General features: G+C 44.1%; 1 protein-coding gene across 2 annotated transcripts; it reads right to left on the bottom strand.

Moving 5' to 3' along the window:
* Window positions 1–169: 169 nt before the first annotated feature.
* Window positions 170–19,672, bottom strand: LOC117669325 (FXYD domain-containing ion transport regulator 3). Of its 2 annotated transcripts, none has more exons than XM_034423669.3 (8): window positions 19,541–19,672; window positions 8,128–8,188; window positions 6,710–6,742; window positions 5,390–5,413; window positions 4,967–5,041; window positions 1,961–1,997; window positions 1,174–1,217; window positions 170–1,021 (listed from the first exon to the last, which is right to left on the bottom strand). In XM_034423669.3, exons 2-8 carry the CDS (start codon window positions 8,168–8,170, stop codon window positions 1,005–1,007), a joined length of 273 nt encoding a protein of 90 aa, XP_034279560.1. In that variant the 5' UTR covers window positions 8,171–8,188; window positions 19,541–19,672; the 3' UTR covers window positions 170–1,004. The 2 variants fall into 2 exon arrangements, with proteins under 2 accessions (XP_034279560.1, XP_034279559.1); XM_034423668.3 differs by lacking the exon at window positions 19,541–19,672 and adding an exon at window positions 10,203–10,863.
* Window positions 19,673–20,715: the final 1,043 nt, after the last annotated feature.

The following is a 20,715-nucleotide window of genomic DNA, read 5'->3' as shown; positions in this document are numbered from 1 at the left end:
ATACTCAAGGAAGCTACTCAGAGTCAAAGGGCGGGTGGGAGATTGATTCCCCTATCCTTAAAATTACCACCGGAGCAAAACCCACAATCCTTTTCATACAAGCTCTTTGCAACGGTCGCGAAGCACTGAAACACCGAGTCGAAAAACGTAACGTAAGCTATTAGACATATTATGTTAAATCACCGTTTCTTGAACTAGGATTTATTGAATAAGCCACCATTTGACAGCGTTCGCCCAGAAGGGTGATCCAGAAAGTGAGCAAGGCATATTCTCAGTGGTTACAGAATGAGGCACAGGTAATCCTCCACTTATAACCATTCGTTTAGTGACCGTTTGAAAGTTACAATGAAAAAAAGTGACTTACGGTCTGCATCCCCATGGTCATGTGATCAACATTTGGGCACTTGGCAACTGGCGTGTATTTATGATGAATGCAATGTCCTGGGATCACGTGATCCACCCTTTGTAACCTTCCCAGCTGGGTTCCGACAAGCAAAATCAATGGGGGGGGGGTGAGGGGTGGAAGCCAAAGTCACTTAGTGATTATATGATTCACTTAACAACTGCAGTAATTTTCTTAAAAGCTGCAGCAAAAAATGTCATAAAATGGGAAGAATCTCACTTAACAACCGTCGTGTTTAACTACGGGCTCAGTTGTGGCCACAAGTCGAGGACTAATGGAACAAGTCAGCATAGGTAGACTTTGTTTCTGATTTTCTGCATAGTACAACCCAGGTCTTGTTTAGTTAATAAATCAGAGTTAAGCCAACCACTTCCCACAAAGTAGATCTCTACCCATTCTGGGGGCCGAGCAATTCTATTGCAGCGTAAAGTTGTTCATACATTGCGGGCATTTTTTTTTTTAACCTGGCGGTGAGATTTTATTTCACAGAACAAATGCAAGAAGAAAAGGCAACAAAACAAGCCAGTGGCTTATTGGTCAGGTGAAGAGCCGTTTCACGGAGAACTGTCACGGCTGGTGGTATCACGAGAAGAGGCTCTGTTCAGCACTCGCTGGCTTCTAGAAGACACGGATGAGAAAACCAAATAACAAGGCACATTTTAGGTAAAAGAAATGGCGTGGTTTTCTCCCTCACCCCACATTAAAATTTGACTCGGGGAGCAAGGGAGGACAATTCCCATCCACACAGAATCCTCCGCAGGTTCTCTTACCTGCAAGGGGTTGTTTTGGTGCCCCACCGACGTTGACGTGCGTGCTAGATGGGAGAGGAAAAAAATGAGGTTAAGGAAGAAGCTGGAGCCAAGATTTGCATCCTCACTCCCCAGGGATGGGCTTCAAAAATTTTAGCAAGGGGTTCTCTGCCCGGTCGCTGGGTGGGCGTGGCCTAGTTGGCCCCCTGCACCATGGTGGAGGGATGTTTTTGCCTCCCTGGGCTCCAGAGGCTTTGTTCGAGCCTCCAGGAGGGCAAGAACAGCCTCCCCAGGCTCCAGAGGCCCTTTGGAGGCCGGAAATGGTCTTCCTGAACTTCCGGTAGGCCCATTTTTCACCCTCCCCAAGCCTCCATGCACACCCTGCACTTACCTGCATCCAAACCAGGACTCTTGGGGAGGGAGAGGTGGGGTGGGCGGGGCCAGCCAGGAGTGGGATTTGGGGGTTCTCCGAACTGCACAGAATCTTAGCTAGAGGTTCTCCTGAACCCCCAGCATCCTACCCCTGTCACTCCCCCTTCTCATTTTTGGAAAGGAGATTCAGCGTCGCTCTTGTCTCAAATAAAGGAGCGTGAAGTCCAAATGTGCTTACCCAGGTGAGTTTACAACCTTGTGTCTTTCAACCTTGCCACTTTTTCCAGCTCCCAGAATTCCATGCTGGCTGGAGAATTCTAGGAGCTGAAGTCCACACATCTTAAAAAGTTGCAAGTTTGGGAAACGCTGCCTTAACAGGAGTCCACCCCTTCCGTCTTAACGTGCCCCACCACTGTTTTAAGAAAATATTTCTTACCTGCTTTTCTTCTTGGGCTTACATTTGCACTTTCCACCTGGTGAGGGGTAGGAGGGATGAGAAGGACAACAATTAAAACAAGAAAAGGATGGGGCAAAATCACCCAAGACAGCTGACGTATCTAAGCCAGTTTAGCAGGCAAAACAATCAGCTTCAGTTCCTTCCTCTTCCTAGAGCAGCTAGAAAGCATCTAGTAGGAAGCAGGAGAGCCACTGTGTTGCAGTACTCTATGGTAGGGGTCTCCAAACTTGGCAACTTTAAGACTTGTGGACTTCAACTCCCAGAATTCCCCAGCCAGAATTCTGGGAGTTGAAGTCCACATAACTTAAAATGGCTAATGTTGGGAAACACTGGGCTACATAGACCTGGCCTCTATTCCAGAAGACAATAAGATTCTGCTGCAACTCTTAAAAGTCCCTTTGCATATGGAAGATATTGACCAGATTCCGACCCTACGTTAAACCATAATTCAAATCAAACCCAGTTTATTACAAAGACTACCAGGACAAATAAAAACACTCAAGGAATAGCCAGTTAAAAATTCTAAAATAAACTAATAAATAACAGATAAAATCTATATTAAAATCACAAGTTGGCATCCAATCGGTCAGTTACACACGGAACTAACTATACTATAATATCAATCCGTAAAACTGTGAGGCCCATGGTTGTTAAAATACTAAAAGAAAGAGTAGTAATGTAGCAAAAAGAGTAGTAATGTAAAAGGGTTTGCTACATTAGTTGCGTTCAATACAGTGGTGGGTTGCCCCCAGTTCAGACCGGTTCGCCAGAACTGGTAGTAAAACCAGCGGGAGGCTCTGCCTACCGTCCCGGATGTCATCAGGAAGTTTCTGTACATGCACAAAAGCGCATGCACAGTCCCATTGCAAACCGGTAGTGACAGTAAATAGAAACCACCCCTGGTTCAATAGCTATGGTGGATTAGCTAAACCATCATTGTATTCCACCACGGCTGAGAGAAAGCCAAGAGAGCTGCATCATGGCATGTTGGAGAGTGTGAATCCAATTGCAGGGAATCAGTGCCATAGGGATTGCTGAACATCCAATAGCCCAAACTTGGTATGTCTCATGAATCCTGGGAATTGTTCAAATCACTCGCGTGTCATGGACTCCCCGTCTCTGCTCTGAAAAATCAGGGTTAACTGGAAAGCGACCGCAAATGTTTCTTTAAAGCCTAGCTCTCGTGGGGTTGATGGAGACACATTTGTTTCATTGCCAATGATTACACTGGGAGGTGGGGTAGTGGTCCTGTGAATAGGTCAAGGTCAAAACCCTGTTGTTCCCCCAGGCTGGGCTAGCAAGGTAAAGATTTTAATTGGGTTTTTAAAAATGGGATTTTAAATTTGGGGTTTTAAATTGAGCCTATCATTTAATAATTAATTAATAATAATTAATAATCATTTAATAATTTTAATTATTTTTTAATTTTGTCTGTCTTTGTGCTTTTAATCAGGCTCTTCACCGCCCTGAGTCCTTCGGGAGAAGGGCAGTATAGAAATAAAATTAAATAAATAAATAAATAAATAAATAAACAAACAAACAAACAAACAAACAAACAAACAAACAAATAAATAAGGGAGAAACCAACTCGTATTATAGGTGGTAGAAGATAGGAGTAAGTCGTTGTACCAACAGCAGGTAATCTTCAACTTACGACCACAACTGAGCGCAAAATTTCTGTTGTTAACCGAGACAGTTGTTAAGGGAATTTCGCCCCATTTGACAAACTTTCCTAAGTGAATCACTGCCGTTCTTAAGTTAGTAACATGGTTGTTAAGGGAATCTAGCTTCCCCGTTGACTTGGCTTGTCAGAAGATCCCGAAAGGTGAACATGTGACGGTGGGACATAGCAACCGTCATAAATATGAGTCAGATGCCAAGGGCCTGAATTTGGGTCACGTGACCGTGGGGAAGCTACAACGGTCGTAAGTGTGAAAAACAGTCAAAAGTCACTTTTTTTCAGCACCGTTACGGTCACTAAATGAACTTGTAAGTCGAGGACTACCTGTAGTAGTTCTTAGCTCCTGGTGATTCCTCTTTTTGAAGGAGGCGGTGATGTATTTCACCCGGCTAGTCACAATCACCCTCATGTAATTTCCTACTCCACAACGGTGAGAGGGGACATTGTGTTTAAACAAAAATTAGTCCTTGACTTCAGGAAATTAAAAGTCTTGGGGTGGCTGTGGTTAATTCTTGGTGTTTGGGGTCGGTGTAAATCTATTTAAAGCATTTGCATCCCACCCAGCAGCCTGAAAGGCTTACAGATCAAATTACTTTTAAAAATAGCAGACCTCTATTTGGTTTGACAACTGTAAATAGAGAGAGAGAGAGGAGGGAGAGGAGAGGGAGGGAGAGAGAGAGAGAAGAGGAGGGAGGGAGGGAGAAGAGGGAGGGAGAGGAGGGGAGAGGGAAAGGAAGGGAGGGAGAGAAAGGATGGAGAGAGAAGGAGAGAGAGGGAGGGAGGGAGAGAGAGAGAGAAAGGGAGAGAGGGAGAGAAAGAAGGGAGAGAAAGGAGGGAGGGAGGGAGGGGGAGAGAATGAGAGGGAGGGAGAGAGAGAAGGAGAGGGAGGAAGAGGGAGAGAGAAGGAGAGAGAGAGGGAGGGAGAGAGAGAAGAGGAGGGAGGGAGGGAGAAGAGGGAGGGAGAGAGAGAATGAGAGAGCGGGGGAGGGAGAGAGAGAGGGCAAAGGAAGAACAGAGAAACCAAACACCTACAATAATCATTTCATTAGGAAAGAATGAAAGGGTGGGAGGGCATGAATACTTCTTCTCAAGGATCACCATAAAATATTTCCAACTGAGAAAGGACATTTATTTAGCCCAGGGAAGAATCTGATCCTAAACGTACATTATAAAACAATGCAACCCTCGAAGAGTCTTTTTTTTCTTAAGAACAGCCAGACTGAAAGGACTCTTACACAGACAGCATTATTATTCCCCGTCTCCCAGAATTTGTTCTCTTTCCCCTCGTTGTTGTTTCCACTTACTCAGGAGGATAACAATTCCCATAAAACACAGAATGCCTGCAAAGACCAAACCACTAATACGGAGCGACTTCCAATCTGGAAGAGAAAAGAGACCATTGAGACGTGTTTAGATTAGCAGCAAAGTCGGTCTTGCTCATTTCAATGCTGCCCACTTCACCAGAAAAAGCGGGGTGAGGGCATGGGCTGAGGAATTCCAGCTGGCTAAGGAAAAAAGACTGTGTTTAGGGACCATTTTTGTGGAAAGGAAAAAAATAAATAACGTTCTTGAAGGAGATGCATGCAAAATAGGCCACACGAGTGTATGGATGGAGGAAACAGGCTGTTATGGGGTACAATCTTTCCCCATATTTTCCCCCTCCTTTTTATAAGGACTACATCCACACACACGCTATTAAAACGTTGCCGAGAATGAGATACACTTACCATAATAAAAGGGGCTGTCCTTATCTGGATAAAGGAAAAGAAAGATAGTTAACATTCTGTTACCTGATGTTCTGACCGAGGCTTCCCGAGAGCATGAAGCAGACTCCTTGTCCCGACAAAAAAACCCTTTTTATTAAGTTACTGTGAATTCTTCTCACTCACATCCAGCAAAGTCTTTCAAGGGAGAATTTACAGTCACAGACCTTATGTGGTTTGGAGACCTGCCAGGCCGATATCTTCAAAACTTGGCAAGGAGTCATGAACCAATTAAGCGAACTAACTTGTCTCCTGCAAACTCCACTCCCCTTTCGCTCCTCTTTTATTCCCTCTGGGAGGGGGCACTCATCATCCACCTGCGGCCTTACTCCCAAGTCGACCCTTGCTCTTTAGTTGTTCCCTTCGTCTGGCAACTCTGCCCATGTGCACACTGGGAACAGGCTCCAGCTGTTAGTCTGCCTCACTGATGTCTGACTCCGAAGGCAGTGACAACTGTCAGACGGCCCTGGCCTCCTCTCTGCCTCGGATGCAGAGCCCTCATCAGAGCCTTCCCCATGGCCCATGTTCCTCCCCAACCTCCTCACTATCCGAATCTATCTAACCCTAACCCTAACCCAACCCCTCCCCTGCTGTGGTGCAGGAGGCTGACTAGGCCACGCCCACCATGGTCATGCCCACCCAGCAACCAGGCAGAGAACCCCTTGCTAAAATTCTTGAAGTCCACCCCTGCTAACATCCATCTAGAAATTATACTAAAGCTGAGCAGGGACATCTATAGTCTACTTCAGAGATCTTCAAAGTGGTCAGTATTGACATACATGCACCCAACTGTCAATGGGATATCCAAGGGGTCGTTATCATTATTCACAGTGCTATCAATTAAAGAAGTACAGTATTTATTAAATTATGTCCATATAATAAATGCTTAGGGGTTGACGAATCAAAAAGGCATCAATGAGATAAAGAGTTTGGGATCCCTGGTCTAATTTTTCATGATGAGCCACGGTGGCGCAGCGGTTAAGAGTGCAGTACTGCAGGCTACTTCTGCTGACTGCCAGCTGACTGCAATTTGGCAGTTCAAATCTCACCAGGCTCAAGGTTGACTCAGCCTTCCATCCTTTCGAGGTGGGTAAAACGAGGACCCAAAATTGCTGGGGGCAATAGTCTGACTCTGTAAACTGCTTAGAGAGGGCTGTAAAGCACTGTAAAGCGGTACATAAGTCTAAGTGCTATTGCTATTGCTATCTTCAGTAGAATTTCGAAGAGGTCTTCTGCTCTGTTTATAGGAAGCCACGAGACATCAGCCTATGAAGTTATACTCACCTATAGGGTCATTTGCCTTCAGAACAGGGAACCCTGCAAACATGAGACGGGGAAAAAAATATTATCGAGTGATGAGAAAAATATAGCCCTTAATTTCTGCCTCCCAATTCTAAAGATGCTATTGAGAAGAGAAGGTATCATGCCAATGTAATAGAGAAGGGACCATCCCTTTCTCTACATCTCTTCTGCGCTACATCATTCACTGGCTAGGCGATGGCACTCATTGGCTCATAAAACATTCAGTCAAAAACAGTTCAATCACGCTGCCCAATTTTCTCAGGACTCCAGCTCCCTCAGGTCATGTCCCAAAGAAAGGATCAATCTCATGAAGGACTATGCCTATGTTCTCATGATTGGCTTAGCCGCATGAGATAAACATTCTAACTTTCTGGAAATGGATGGTAAATATTGGTTTTCAAATCCGGTTTCTACAAATCTACCACGGTCGTTGGATCTTGTCTGGGGAAAGGCAGAGAAGGATCTGAAAAGGTGATGCGGGGGTACTTATTACCTCTTTCCAATGGCAAGTATACCGCTTATAACTTAGGAAAACTGGTTGCTGAAAGTTGTTCCTTGCTTTGTGCAACCAGAGTTGTGAGACCACTAATCTTTGGGAGAAATAGAATTAGGGATAAAAGTTGGACATTAGCAGGGGGTGGGCTGCTGGGGGTTCGCAGGGGTTCAGGAGAATCTCTAGCTAAGATTCTGTGCAGTTCGGAGAACCCCCAAATCCCACTCCTGGCTGGCCCCGCCCACCCTGCCCCGCCCCTCCCACCCTGCCCCGCCCCTCCCAGGAATCCCCACGGGGCCCATTTTGGATGCGGGTAAGTGCATGGCGCACACGGAGGCTCGGGGAGGGCAAAAAATGGTCCTACTGGAAGTTCGGGAAGGCCTGGGGAGGCCGTTTTCGCCCTCCCGGAGGCTCAAGAAAAGCCTCCGGAGCCCGGGGAGGGCAAAAGCACACACACACACCCCGCTGTGGTGCAGGAGGCTGACTAGGCCACGCCCACCATGACCACACCCACCCAGCAACCGGGCAGAGAGCCCCTTGCTAAAATTTTTGAAGCCCATCGCTGGACATTAGCCTGCCCCAAGGTGAAGGGAGCTATCTCTGTGATCACAGATTTATAAAAAAGGTCAGAAGGACCGGCAGAACCTGGAGGCGGAATTAAAAAGGGATCTGCCTAGAAACCTTACATAGCCACAAGCAACTAAGTCCAACCCGCCATAAATTCCTCTGGACCTTATCTAATTTCAAGCAAGTGCTAATTGTTAGTTGGGAAGACTCTCTGTGCCTAGGCAATAAATCAGTTTAATTGGGTGGACCTGACCTTTTGCGCCTGACAGATTCCCAAGAATACTCTAGTCTAAATCTACCCTAGAGAAGACCAAAGATGAAGAATGGCAAGCATATTTACCAATCAACAGACAAAGGAGGATATTCATGGCGATGGATTTCATCTTGGTATAGAATGAGATCTAGGGGGGGGGAAAGAAAAAACAACGGCCAATTTAGATTTTTTTAATTAGCCAATTCCAGGTTCTTAGCTAATCTAATTAAATAAGATTATCTATCTATCTATCTATCTATCTATCTATCTATCCATCCATCCGCTATCTCTCTCTATCCATCCATCCACATCTATCTATCTATCTATCCATCCATCCATCCATCCATCCATCCATCCATCCATCCATCCATCCACATCTATATTTATCTATCTATCTATCTATCTATCTATCTATCTATCTATCTATCCATTCTCTATCTCTCTATCTCTCTCTCTATCCATCCATCAATCCATCTCTCTCTCTCTCTCTCTCTCTATCCATCCATCCATCCATCCATCCATCCAGCCTCTCTCTCTATCCATTCATCCATCCACATCTATATTTATCTATCTATCCATCTATCCATTCTCTATCTCTCTATCTCTCTCTCTATCCATCCATCCATCCATATCTATCTATCTATCTATCTATCTATCTATCTATCTATCTATCTATCTATCTATCCATCCATCCATCCATCCATCCATCCTCTCTCTCTCTATCCATCCATCCATCCACATCTATCTATATCTATCTATCTATCTATCTATCTATCTATCTATCTATCTATCTATCTCTCTCTCTATCTCTCTATCTTTCCATCCTTCCTTCCTATCTCTATCTATCTATCTATCTATCTATCTATCTATCTATCTATCTATCTACCTTGCAGTGTATTCATTGTTAATACATTTAAATAAATGGAAAATTGTAATCAAGGGTCTAAATATTTGCCCTAGTTATATCTCCTGGGATCCTTTCTTCTTTCTGACTAAAGAAAGAAGTTTCTTTTTTATCCATCTTAGACCCAGGTCTGGGCAATGAATGACGTTCAAGATTAGCCATAACACAACCTTATTTCCACCACATTTCATAATAGCAAATTCCAAAACTGAATTATTTCTTTTTGTCTCTCTTGATTCTTCAAAGATTTCATAGCCCGATCTTCTGATGCTAGTGTTTTGGGAGGAGGGAAACATCTTCTCCTTGTCCATTTTATTCTCATGGAATAATTCAAGACTTTAGGGCTGTGCATTTGTGCAGAATTGTGACAGAGGACAAATGGGCAGGTTTCGTGACCCAACACCAGAAGCAAGACTCTTAACGCAGAATCAGGGATGTGAGATTTTTGATCTTGCATCTAGAACTGGTCTACAACTGCCCACATCCCTCATTCTAAGAGAATGCTGATGGTTGGCTTATCATCAGCTACAATTCAAAGGTCATTTTTTCATTATTCTTGCACAGACCATCTTATCTAAACTGATGCCTCTATAAGATTACAACTTCCTTGTTGCCAAGCTTGTTTGGCAAACTGCCACCGTAATCAAGAAGAATGGGAATTGTAGTCCATCATGTTTGAAGAATATCAGATCGGGGAAGCCTCAGCCAGTCTTTGCCAAATAGTCTTTTATAACTGTCTGGGGTCAAAAGATTTTCCAAAGAAGAATTGAGCTGCTAGTTTAAAATTCTGTTTTAAAGTTGAGAAAGTGGAAATTGAAGAAGCTGACCATAATTAGTTCTCCAATGTAAAGCTATAACTAAAACAAAATATTAAAAATAAAAATAAAAATAAGTACAGCAACTTAAGATTCACCAAATAGCCCAAGCAGCATTTCATAACATTTCTGAAAAGAATTCTTTTAACCTACCAGGGGAAAAAAGTAATGTATTATTTTTATTTATTAAATGTATTTATTAAATTTATATGCCGCCCATCTCACTAATAAAGTGTTGCTTAGCCGAAAGCATTTTTGAATGCACAATGCACAACTTAATACAGAATAACAGTTTCTGACAGCGCATTCAGTCATATCTTGATTTAATATTAAACCCTTAAGCCATCATCAATACATTTAGCTATAAACCACTGTTTACAGTTTACAATCGCTGGATTCATACAACACCATATACTGGCTTAGGTTCATGCTGTGAATCTCACCTGAGGTGCTTCCGGATTGTCCTTTCCTAATAATATCAAACAGGATTTTTTTCACGCACACAAAACCCTTATCGAGAAATAGCCTTGAAAATGCATTTTGATGAAATAGATGCCACTGTTGTGACTATCTCAGAAGGACTCAAATGCAGAGGTGATGATCAGAACGTTTGGGAAGATAAATATGGGAGAAACCACCAAGGAAGGACAAAAAAGAGAATCAGTCACAGTACATCGCTATGTATGCCTGCAGCCAAGTAGAATCTGTAACTGCCTAACAAAGGTGGCACAAAGGCAGAATATTCCAAACAGAATTAATGCTTTATCGGTGTTCTAATCTTTCAGGATACCCACGGGGACCAAATGTTAACAGTCCGGTGAAGAGAAGACATTTTTGAATGATGAATTGCTTTGGAACAACCCAACCCCATTTTGACTACTCCAGATGTATGGTCTTCTATTCCCAGAATTCCCCAGAATGGTCATGTCGGCTCGGGAATTCTGGGAACTCGTTTGATGCATCAGCTGAGTCTTTTGAAGTTTATCTTGTTGGAAGAAATGTCCATCTGGGTTCGGTTCCAAATGGGGAAAAAGATACTGGATTCATCAAAGTCGCTTGGAAAGAAGGATTATTGATGAACAGGTTCGCATGGCTTAAAAACCTGAGCACAGATGGGCAGAGATGCTTAGAGTGCCTGGGTTTTATGCCCTCTGTTGGGCTTTGAATTTGAGCTTGTATTCTGATTGGTTGTCAGACTCCCATGGGGTCATGCAGGGGTAACTTTGTAGGTTGTCTTTTGAGTCCCAGGCTTGGTTGACTCTTGCTGGGTGATGAAGTAACGAAAGTGTCACTGTGTTTTTGTATTTACCAGATGAGCTCTTATTTAAACTTGGCCAAAGTGCCAAGTTTAAAAAGAGATTCTGGAACTACTAAAAATTTAAATTGATTTTAAATTTTAAATTGATTTTAAATTGGATTGTTTTAATTTACGGCCAAAATATTTAATTATTTTAAACTGTTTTTAGATTTTGTATGTTCTGTTTTTTACTTTGGCTGTTCACCGCCCTGAGTCCTATTTGGAGAAGGGCGGTATAGAAATGGAAACAAATAAATAAATAAATTTTTGAACTTTCAGACTTACCGTAGCTTGTCAAATTCTTATCTTTAATCTAACTGCGCATGTCCACATTCCTTCACTTTCCTCAAATCTTTCTTTGTTCTCCGGCCAGGAGAGGTGGCCGGAAAGCTTTGCCAAGATGTAATTAATTAGCTAGTAAGATGTTTCATTTTCTTTATAACAAATAAATGAGTTTTTCTTAGAAAATATATCTTCGGGTTTATTTTCTTTAAGTATACTTCAAGGGAAAAGCCTCCATCCATTCTCTAATCAAGGTGCAATTACCCAAAAGCAGAATGGGATTAATTGCCACCCTGACAGAAAGGGCTTTGGGATTCCTATTATGCTCTGCCTGAAGGAGGTAGATCTTTGTTATGTAGAATAGACTGGCCCAGGCCTTAATGGCTCATTGACAAAGGTGAAGGGGGGTGGGGACTGAGTTTCTGCCTCCCTTTTAGGAGAAATATTCTGACCTTTTAATGTTTTCTAAAATATCTCATTTTCCTAGGAGAGGGGTGGGTGCTAACTTCCTACACTTAACCCATTAATTCCTAACTTAACAACTGCAGTAATTCACTTAACAAATGTAGCAAGAAAGGTCGTAAAACGGGGCAAAACTCACTTCTCGCTTAGCAACATAAATTGTGGGCTCAACTGTGGTCGTAAGTCGAGGACCAGCTGTATTATAATCAGCACTGAAAACTGGATAGTACCTTCACGCAAGATTTGGGATGAAGAGCCAAGCTGCAAAGAATGTTGGAAGGGCTGAAAAGAAACCCTGAGAAGGATGGTTTAAAAAAAAAAAGAAAAAAGGAACCAAGAAGGTAACAGAAAGAGAAAATATTTGATCTGAATGGGGCTAATCCTGAGGGACTTTTATATTAAAATGACTGGCTGCAAAGGATCAATCAAAGCTAAATCACTGAAAAGAAAGAGCAGGTAGAAATTGTTGAGAATCAATAAAGGCAAACGTGACAAAATGCCAAATAACATTGGTAAGAATCAGCACCTTTGTAGATGTAGAAAAAGGGGCTTTTTCACACTTACGACCATTGCAGCATCCCCATGGTCAGGTGATCAGAATTCAGACTCTTGGCAACTGACTCATATTTATGACTGTTTGCAGTGCCCCGTGGTCATGTGATCCCCTTTTGCAGCCTTCGGACATGCAAAACCAACGGGGAAGACAGATCCGTAGACAGATTGATTTTTTAAATGTTATCTAATTCTGGGTTTTATTTAATTGACCAAACTAAGTAATAATTTTAATTAGCAATTTTATGATGTTTGTGTGTCTGTATTTTTCTTGACTGTACACCGCCTTGAGTCCTACGGGAGAAAGGCGGTATAGAAATATAATAAATAAATAAATAAATAAATAAATAAATAAATAAATAAATAAATAAATAAATAAATAAATCCGTAATTCACTTAATAAATGTAGCAAGAAAGGCCGTAAAATGGGAGGAAAATCACCTAAAAAATGTCTCGCTTAGCAACAGAAAGTTGGGGCTCAGTCGTGGTCGTAACTCGAGGACTACCTGTGCTATCATCAGCATTGAAAACTGGAGGGGGGCCTTCATGCAAGATTTGGGATAGAGAGCAATGCTGCAAAGAATGTTGGAGGCTATTGCTGGTTTTGTGTCCAAAGCCACCGAGTGCCAAAGCAATAATCTCATTGGCAAAACAGAGAACAATGATCTCCTTGGAAAACTCCGGTTTCTAGCTCATTATGACAGCGGTCTTGTGAAAGAAAAACAAGTTACAACAAGCTCAGGAAGCCTCTTTGGTTGTAAGACGGCCAGCCAGCTCTGATTATGGCTGCTTTAATCCCAAAATGTAAAGCGTTTTTGTTTTTTGTTTTTTAAATGTTCCGCAAATCAAGGGAGGCCAAAGTGCCAAGTTTAAAAAGAGATTGTGGAACTACTAAAAAGTTGTGTTATGAAACTGTGTTACGGCTTATAGCAATAATGATCAACACAGACTTCGGTTGTTGTTGTTTTTTAAAAAAGACAAAACCAGGACAACAATGTCAATCATGGATTTTAGAATAAAGTGGAAGGTTTTACAGCCAACCAGAAAATAGGTTAATTCAATAAGCAGTGAATTCAGTCTCTCTCTCTGTATTATGCATGTCTCTACAAGTAGGAAGGTAATTAGCTTTTCTTTCATAAACCGCTTCTGAGAAACACAGGTTCAAATCTCCACCAGAAACCACTTTCATTTCATTTATTGGATTTGTATACCGCCGTACTCCCAAAGGACTCAGGGCGGTGAACAGCCACAGAATAAAACACATAAAAACGAAATTTAAAAACAGAATAAAACCGAATTAAACAATTTGGCCGAGACAAATTAAAAACACCCAATAATTTTAAAAACAAATTAAAATTTACATTTTAAAGGGGAAAGATTTAGGCCAGGCCGGCTTGATGGAATAAAAAAGTCTTGAGAGCGCGACGGAAGGTGCTCAGATCCGGGATCCTCCGTATCTCCGGGGGGAGCTCATTCCAGATCGTAGGTGCCCCCTCAGAGAAGGCTCTCCACCTGGGGGGCGCCAGTCGACATTGTTTGACTGACGGCATCCGGAGGAGCCCCTCTCTATGAGAGCGTACCAGCCGGTGGGAGGCTATTGGTGGTAGCAGGCGGTCCCGTAAATAACCAGATCCTAAGCCATGGAGCACTCTAAAGGTGGTAACCAAAACCTTGAAGCGCACCCGGAAGACCACGGGGAGCCAGTGCAGCTCGCGCAGGAGAGGTGTTGTGCATGCTTAACAGATATGAGTATTAGATTTAACTATGATTTACTTATGCGTGGTTTGTTGACAAAAGCAGCACTGGCTACGTTTGAACACCACTCCAAAAGTTAAAAACCATGAGCTACAAATCGACGGATACTCATGACATACCAAATCAAACAAAATCAACACATAGTATCGGTCAAGGAAATAACTTTATGGCGGCTTGTCCCGCAAACGGTAGTTACTACAAACTATGATTTAGCCAAACAATTGCCTGCAGCCTCTGAAGCTCACCTTTCCACCATATAGCCTTGATTTGTAAGAAAGGAATTGAGGAAAGTTCCTTCAACTAAGTCAGGGGTGTCAAATTCGATTTCATTGAGGGCCATGTCAGGGTTGTGTTTGACCTTGGGGAGTTGGGGTGGGCGTGGCCAGGGTGGGCGTGGCCAGCTCAACATCACTCGTGTCGGGGGCGCCTGTGGGGGCCCAAGTGCTCTGCCACCGAAAACAGGCTCCCAAGTTCCATTTTCACCTGCAACGGCTCCTGCAACCCTCTGCCACTGAAAACAGAGCTCGGGAGCGCTGTTTTCACTGGCAGAGGCACCATAGGCTGGTCCTTTGCTGTTTCCAGGTGGCCCCGCGGGCCAGATCTAAACACCCCGTGAGTTGGATCCAGTCTCCGAGTCTTGAGTTTGACACCTCTGAACTAAGTGAAACCACTGAGCAGTAGGTACACAACATCTGGACGTGTTCCAAATGTCCATGAGTCACAACTAATGCCACTGTCAACAGCTGTGTGACTTGTACTCCGAACATCCAGGTAGTCCTTGATTTTCAACTGTTCATTTAGTGATTTGTTCAAAGTTACAACAGTGCTGGAAAAAGCGACTTATGACCAATCCTCACATTTACAACCGTCACAGCCCCTCAATAGATCATCACAATCTAGAGGGTTGGCAACTGGCTCGCACTTATGGACAGTTGCAGTCACATGATCGCCGTTAGTGACCTTCCCAGTCAATTTCTGATAAGCCAACTCAATGGGGAAGCCTGCAGGAAACATCACAATTCGCAGTCATGTAATGTCTCCCTTAATCATCATCATCATCATCTTTTAATGACTCCGTAATCCGTTGCGGGTTGGAGTCTGGGCAACTGAATGGAGTTAGCTGAGTGTTTACTAGCCGGATGCCCTTCCTGTCACCAATGCAGAGTTTTGTTCAGCAGATATATTCTAAGTGGGCTCAGAGAGAGAAATATCAGCCTCTACCTTGGATCAAACTCACAGCCTCCTGAGTGTGAGGCGAGCGCTCCACCTCTAAGCCACCACACCACTCCAATGTCTCCCTTAATGACTGATGCAAAAAGAGGATAAAATTGGGCACGGTTATGTGATGCCTCGCTTAACAACCAATTTTACGGTCTCATTTTGTGTCGTAAGTCGAGGGCTCTCTGTACAGAAAACACAGGCTGATTATTCCTGTTGCGTAGGGCTGTCATTTACAGCCTCCTTCCAATTTCGCAAAGGAATCGGAGATGGTATTTTCAAGTTGCTGCAGGCAAAATGCACAATCAGCGTCTCAGCTTGTGTACAAGAGCCGCCTGGTAGCAAAGCTCACACCAGGAAATAAAATAACGTAAAAGCAGGCTGCCACTTTGATAAACGTATACAATGTGTTAACACTTGCAGAGAATAAAAATAGCTTTAAAAGGCCTGGCCTAATGAGAATTGCTGGAAAGTGTCAGCAGAAAAGAGAAGTTATTATATTATTTATTCACATCCTTAACTGTTGTCTCAACATGAGGCCCTGTGAGAATAAAGCAACTGCTTTTATTCAAAGGGATTGTTTCCTAGAAGTTTCACATCCCTCCGTAGCTGGAAGCCTCCTGTCTCAGAACAATGCTGATGGTTTCTAAAATCAGTCAGCACCGGTAGTCCTCAACTTACAACAGTTATATTTAGTGACCGTTCAAAGTTACAGCAACCCTGAACAAAGTGACTTATGACCGTTTTTTACACTTTACACCAGCAGTCATCATCTGGTAGTCCGTGGACCACTGGTGGTCCGCGAGAAAATTTTGGTGGTCCGCAGAAAAATTATTTGCATTTTTTATATTGCACTAAATCAGGGGTCCTCAAACTACGGCCCCTGGGACAGATACGTGCATACCACATGGCACCTGGGAAGATTACGTCAGCCAGCAAGGCTAGCTAAGACCCCCACCCCCTGGGAGTCTGACAACCAATCAGGATACTCTTTCTGGGCCCCAGGAAGTTCAAAGCCAGAGAGAGCATAAAACCCGGGGACTCGCAGCATCTGGCCCCCCTTTTCTGTTCAGGAACTCAAACCACGTGATCCTGTCCACCATTAAAACCATCTTTCCAAGCAGTCTCCATGTTTCCAGTGTCTTTTTCCCCACTTGGAGCTGAACCCAGAAGGATATTTCTTCTAACATGGGTTCAGTTCCAAGTGGGGGAAAAGACCCTGGAAACATGGAGACTGCTTGGAAAGATGGTTTTAATGGTGGACAGGATCACGTGCCTTGATGATGTTGGGTGAAGAAGAAAAAAATGGGGAAGGAGATGCTGAGAGTGCCTGAGTTTTCTGCCCTCTCTGGGCTTTTGAATTTGAGCTTGTATTCTGATTGGTTGTCAAGACTCCCATGGAGCCATGCAGGGGCAACCCTGTAGGTTGTGTTTTTGAGAACCAAACTTGGTTGAGCCTTGCTGGGTGATGATGTAATGAAGGTGCTTTGGGCAATTCCTACTCTGGCTCTGCCTGAAGGAGGTAGATCTTTGTTATGTAGAATAGACTGGCCCAGGCCTTAATGGCCCATTAACAAAGAGCGGGGGCGGGGGGACTGAGTTTCTGCCTCCCTTTTAGGGGAAATAAACTGCCCTTTTAATATCTCCTAAAATATCTCATTTTCCTAGGAGTGTTATGGGTGCTAACTTCCGACACAACGTTCTTAAATCCCTTGTCTTCCTTCCCCTTGTGTAAATCTCTGGTTTTCTGATCTGGTTCCTTTCTGCTTTCTTTCCCCTGCCCCCCCCCCCGTCCCACTCCCAAGGGAAACAACGTCTCCCAAAGACAAAGATAGAGGAAAAAAAACACACCCCATGTCATTAGATAAAACTTTGTCCAGGACAAAAGTCCAGCTTCCTTTTTGCAGAATGGCAGGATCAATCTCTGAATACAAGCAAGGAGAGAATAATCCGTTTTATTACCTGAAGGCCATTAAATCTGCGGGCAGAAAAAACACTTTTATATTTAATCCGGATTGGGAGTTACTCCCTTTTTTTTTTTTTTCCTTTTCCTTCCCTGCTCAGGCGAGACTGAAAATTTTCTGCAACTCCACCAACAATAGTTAGAGGTGATGCAATTGTTTGACAAAAGAGTTCCGGGTTTCCTGATATGGATGCAAAACAGGAGACCTTGTTTTTATCAAGTTGCCACCCTGACTTTGGGAGGGCAAAGTTTCCAAGGAGAGGCAGTCCTCAGTTTACGGCCACAACGGAGCCCCCAAATTTTCCTTTGGTAAGCAAGGCAGTGGTTAAATCTCCAGTGATGGAGCTTCCACAACTTCTGAAGGCAAGGCGTTCCGTTGATTCTCACTGTCAGGAAGTTTCTCTTTTCTAGGTTGGATCTCTCCTTGATAAGTTTCCATCTATGACTTCTTATCCTGCCCTCATGTTATTTGGAAGATAGGTTGACCCTCTCTCAGTCAAATTTACTGGTGTCCCTTCAAATGTTATATGAGCACAGATCATGCCTATTTCTCTAAAGGGATTTCCTCACATTATGCAGGTTATCCTTAGGCCAAAAATATTTCTTCCTGCAAAAAAAGGTTTGGATAACTCTCCAGAAATTCATCACTAAATTCATAGCTAGAGGTTGAGGGCGTTGCTTTGAACTGCTGGTGCAAAAGGGGAATCAAAATCTAAAAGTTAACCATTAATATCAAGCTTACTTCAGACCACCTATCCCAAACTTCCACTTTTCATGGGAACCCCATATATTTTGGACAGTGATGGTTTCCTTGGTGGCCTCTAAATAAGTTGGTCTACAGGTCACAGTGCAGTCAACACGCAAAGGGAGCTGAGAAACGTAATTATGTCTGAAAGGCACCAATTCTGTGAAAACAAATCAAACAGCCTCAACTATCCCATATACCGTAGTCTGACTTTGATCCCATGAAATTGTTTGCCCATTGACATCAACTCAGTGGCTGGATTGACAAATCCCAGGAAGACATGGCTTGTTAAAGGCCATTTTAATTGAATACAACATAATGGGCTCATCCCATGCCTTGTACACTAAGCAAGCCACAATATAGTCTAATGCAGGGGTCTGCAACCTTAAACACTCAAAGAGCCATTTGGACACATTTCCCACAGAAAAGAAAACACCGGGAGCCACAAAACCCTTCCCGTGCCTGACTATTTCTTGAGCAGCCACAAAACTAGCATATATGGTTGAATTAAATGTTCTGTTTTCTTCTGAAATTTTTCTTTTCTTGGATTTATCCATGGTTGGCCTACCAAGGGTTGAAAAGCTCAATAAATCACATGCCGGTGGGTGTCACACATTGGCGCTTGTGATGCATATTTGCGTGACAAGGAGCCGCAGCAGAGAGGTGAAAGAGCCACATACGGCTCCAGAGCCACAGGTTGCTGATCCCTGGTTTAATGAGACTGAATCCGAGATGGGAAGCCCCCCCTCCCCCGCAGCTTCCGTGTTTCCAGCAAGTCCATCCCTTCACCCATAAAATGCAAAACATATGCACCCCTGCTAAAATCTGACCCGGGGAAAAGCTCCCATTTCTATGCCTGGCCTCTAAATAAAACAGACTCATTTTCTGCACAAACCTTGCTGAAAAAGAGGGGGCCAATCCAGAACTGGGAATTCCCGATTAATACCCAGGCGCGTCTAAGCGAGTTTGGAGAACCACAAGAGTGGCACTACTAATGATGCGTGTGCCTGTGCGTGTTTGTTTTCATGCCCGCCATAATTACTTGAAGTGCCACCCGAGGCGTCTATTTTTTTATTTTTTGGTGTGTTTTTGTTTTGCAAAGTGGGGAAAAACAAAACCCAAAAATAAAAATAAATCACGATTCAAGCCGCTGTCCGGGAAATTTACAGAAGTTCGGAATAAAACTTTTATTTTGTTTTTTTCCCTCGGGTTGGAGGGGCTCAGATCAGCCCGTGGGGAGCCCCGCTTCGCCCGGCCCTCCGGTGCCAGCCAAAGACATCGCGGGGCAGACCCGCTGCTGCCCTTCTCCGAGCAGGGCATTCCGAAATCAAAGCGCAACGGATGGAGGGCGAAGCCAAGGCTGAGGTTCGTTGTCAATCCCAGCCAAGAACGAAACCAGCCCGCAGGGAAACGGACTCTGCTTCTCCCCATCTTCCGTCGCCCAGAAAAGACCCTCCCCAGGGGAAAACGGGCCCGATCCAGCCCCCTCTCGACCCTTTCCACTTACCCCAGCCGGGAGAACTCGGGATAAGCAACTTGGCAGCCCAAAAACGACCCGGAAAGCCAGCGCCGGGCTGGGGCAGCCCCTCCTGTCGGCCTGCCTAAGTAGAACCTAGGGCAGACCACACCCAAACCTGCGCGGACAGGTATACATGGTGGAACAGGTTTTGCTGCCGGCGGGGATGCCGAAGCGGCCTGGCCTCCTTGTTTTAGGGAGGGGGAAAAGGAAGGAAGGAAGGAAGGAAGGAAGGAAGGAAGGAAGGAAGGAAGGAAGGAAGGAAGGAAGGAAGGAAGGAAGGAAGGAAGGAAGGGGCTCTTGTTTCGTTAGAGAGAAAGGAGAATGGAGGGAGGACGTTGCCCAGAGCTCCTCATCTTCAAAAAAACTGCTCCCCTTCCTCCATCTGGCACTCTCAGAACAGCAGAGATTACAGTTCCCATCATTCTCAGGCAGTATGGCTGTGGATTATGGGACAGGCAACGGGGAGGACGTTGCCTAGAGCTCCCCATCTTCAAAAAAACCTGCTCCCCTTCCTCCATCTGGCACTCTCAGAACAGCAGAGATTACAGTTCCCATCATTCTCAGGCAGTATGGCTGTGGATTATGGGAGAGGCAACGGGGAGGACGTTGCCCAGAGCTTCCCATCTTCAAAAAAACTGCTCCCCTTCCTCCATCTGGCCCTCTCAGAACGGCAGAGATTACAGTTCCCATCATTCTCAGGCAGTATGGCTGTGGAGGTTGGGGATTATGGGAGAGGCCATCAGGGTGCAGAGCTCCCAGTTATAACAATATGACAGTAACAGACTTGGAAGGGACCTTGGAGGTCATCTAGTCCAACCCCCTGCCGCTCACGCAGGAGACCTATATTAGGGATTTGAACCGCTGACCTTTCTGATCGACAAGCTCAGCGTCTTAGCCCCTGAGCCACCTAGTTGTTAAAGGATGGTCCCCATGGTTTCCCAGGTGGGATGAATTTAATGGGGTATTTTACAAAACTCCCTAGTTTTCTTTTCATTATTGAGGTGTTGAAACCATGGGTTAAGAAGCAATGGTGCAGACTCTCCCCACTGCACCCCAAAGCAGGAACCATGCTTTCCAGGTGATCATGGTGCAACATTTCAAGCCCCTTTCACAAATAACTCCTTTTACAAACACACAGAGATTTATTGTAAACAGTTTACTTT

This window comes from Pantherophis guttatus, chromosome 10 (assembly GCF_059756535.1).
Source record: "Pantherophis guttatus breed Tessera chromosome 10, ASM5975653v1, whole genome shotgun sequence".
NCBI classification, from domain to species: Eukaryota; Metazoa; Chordata; class Lepidosauria; order Squamata; family Colubridae; genus Pantherophis; species Pantherophis guttatus.
The sequence above is the reverse complement of the archived record's forward strand: the minus strand, read 5'-3'. Positions and strand labels throughout refer to the sequence as shown.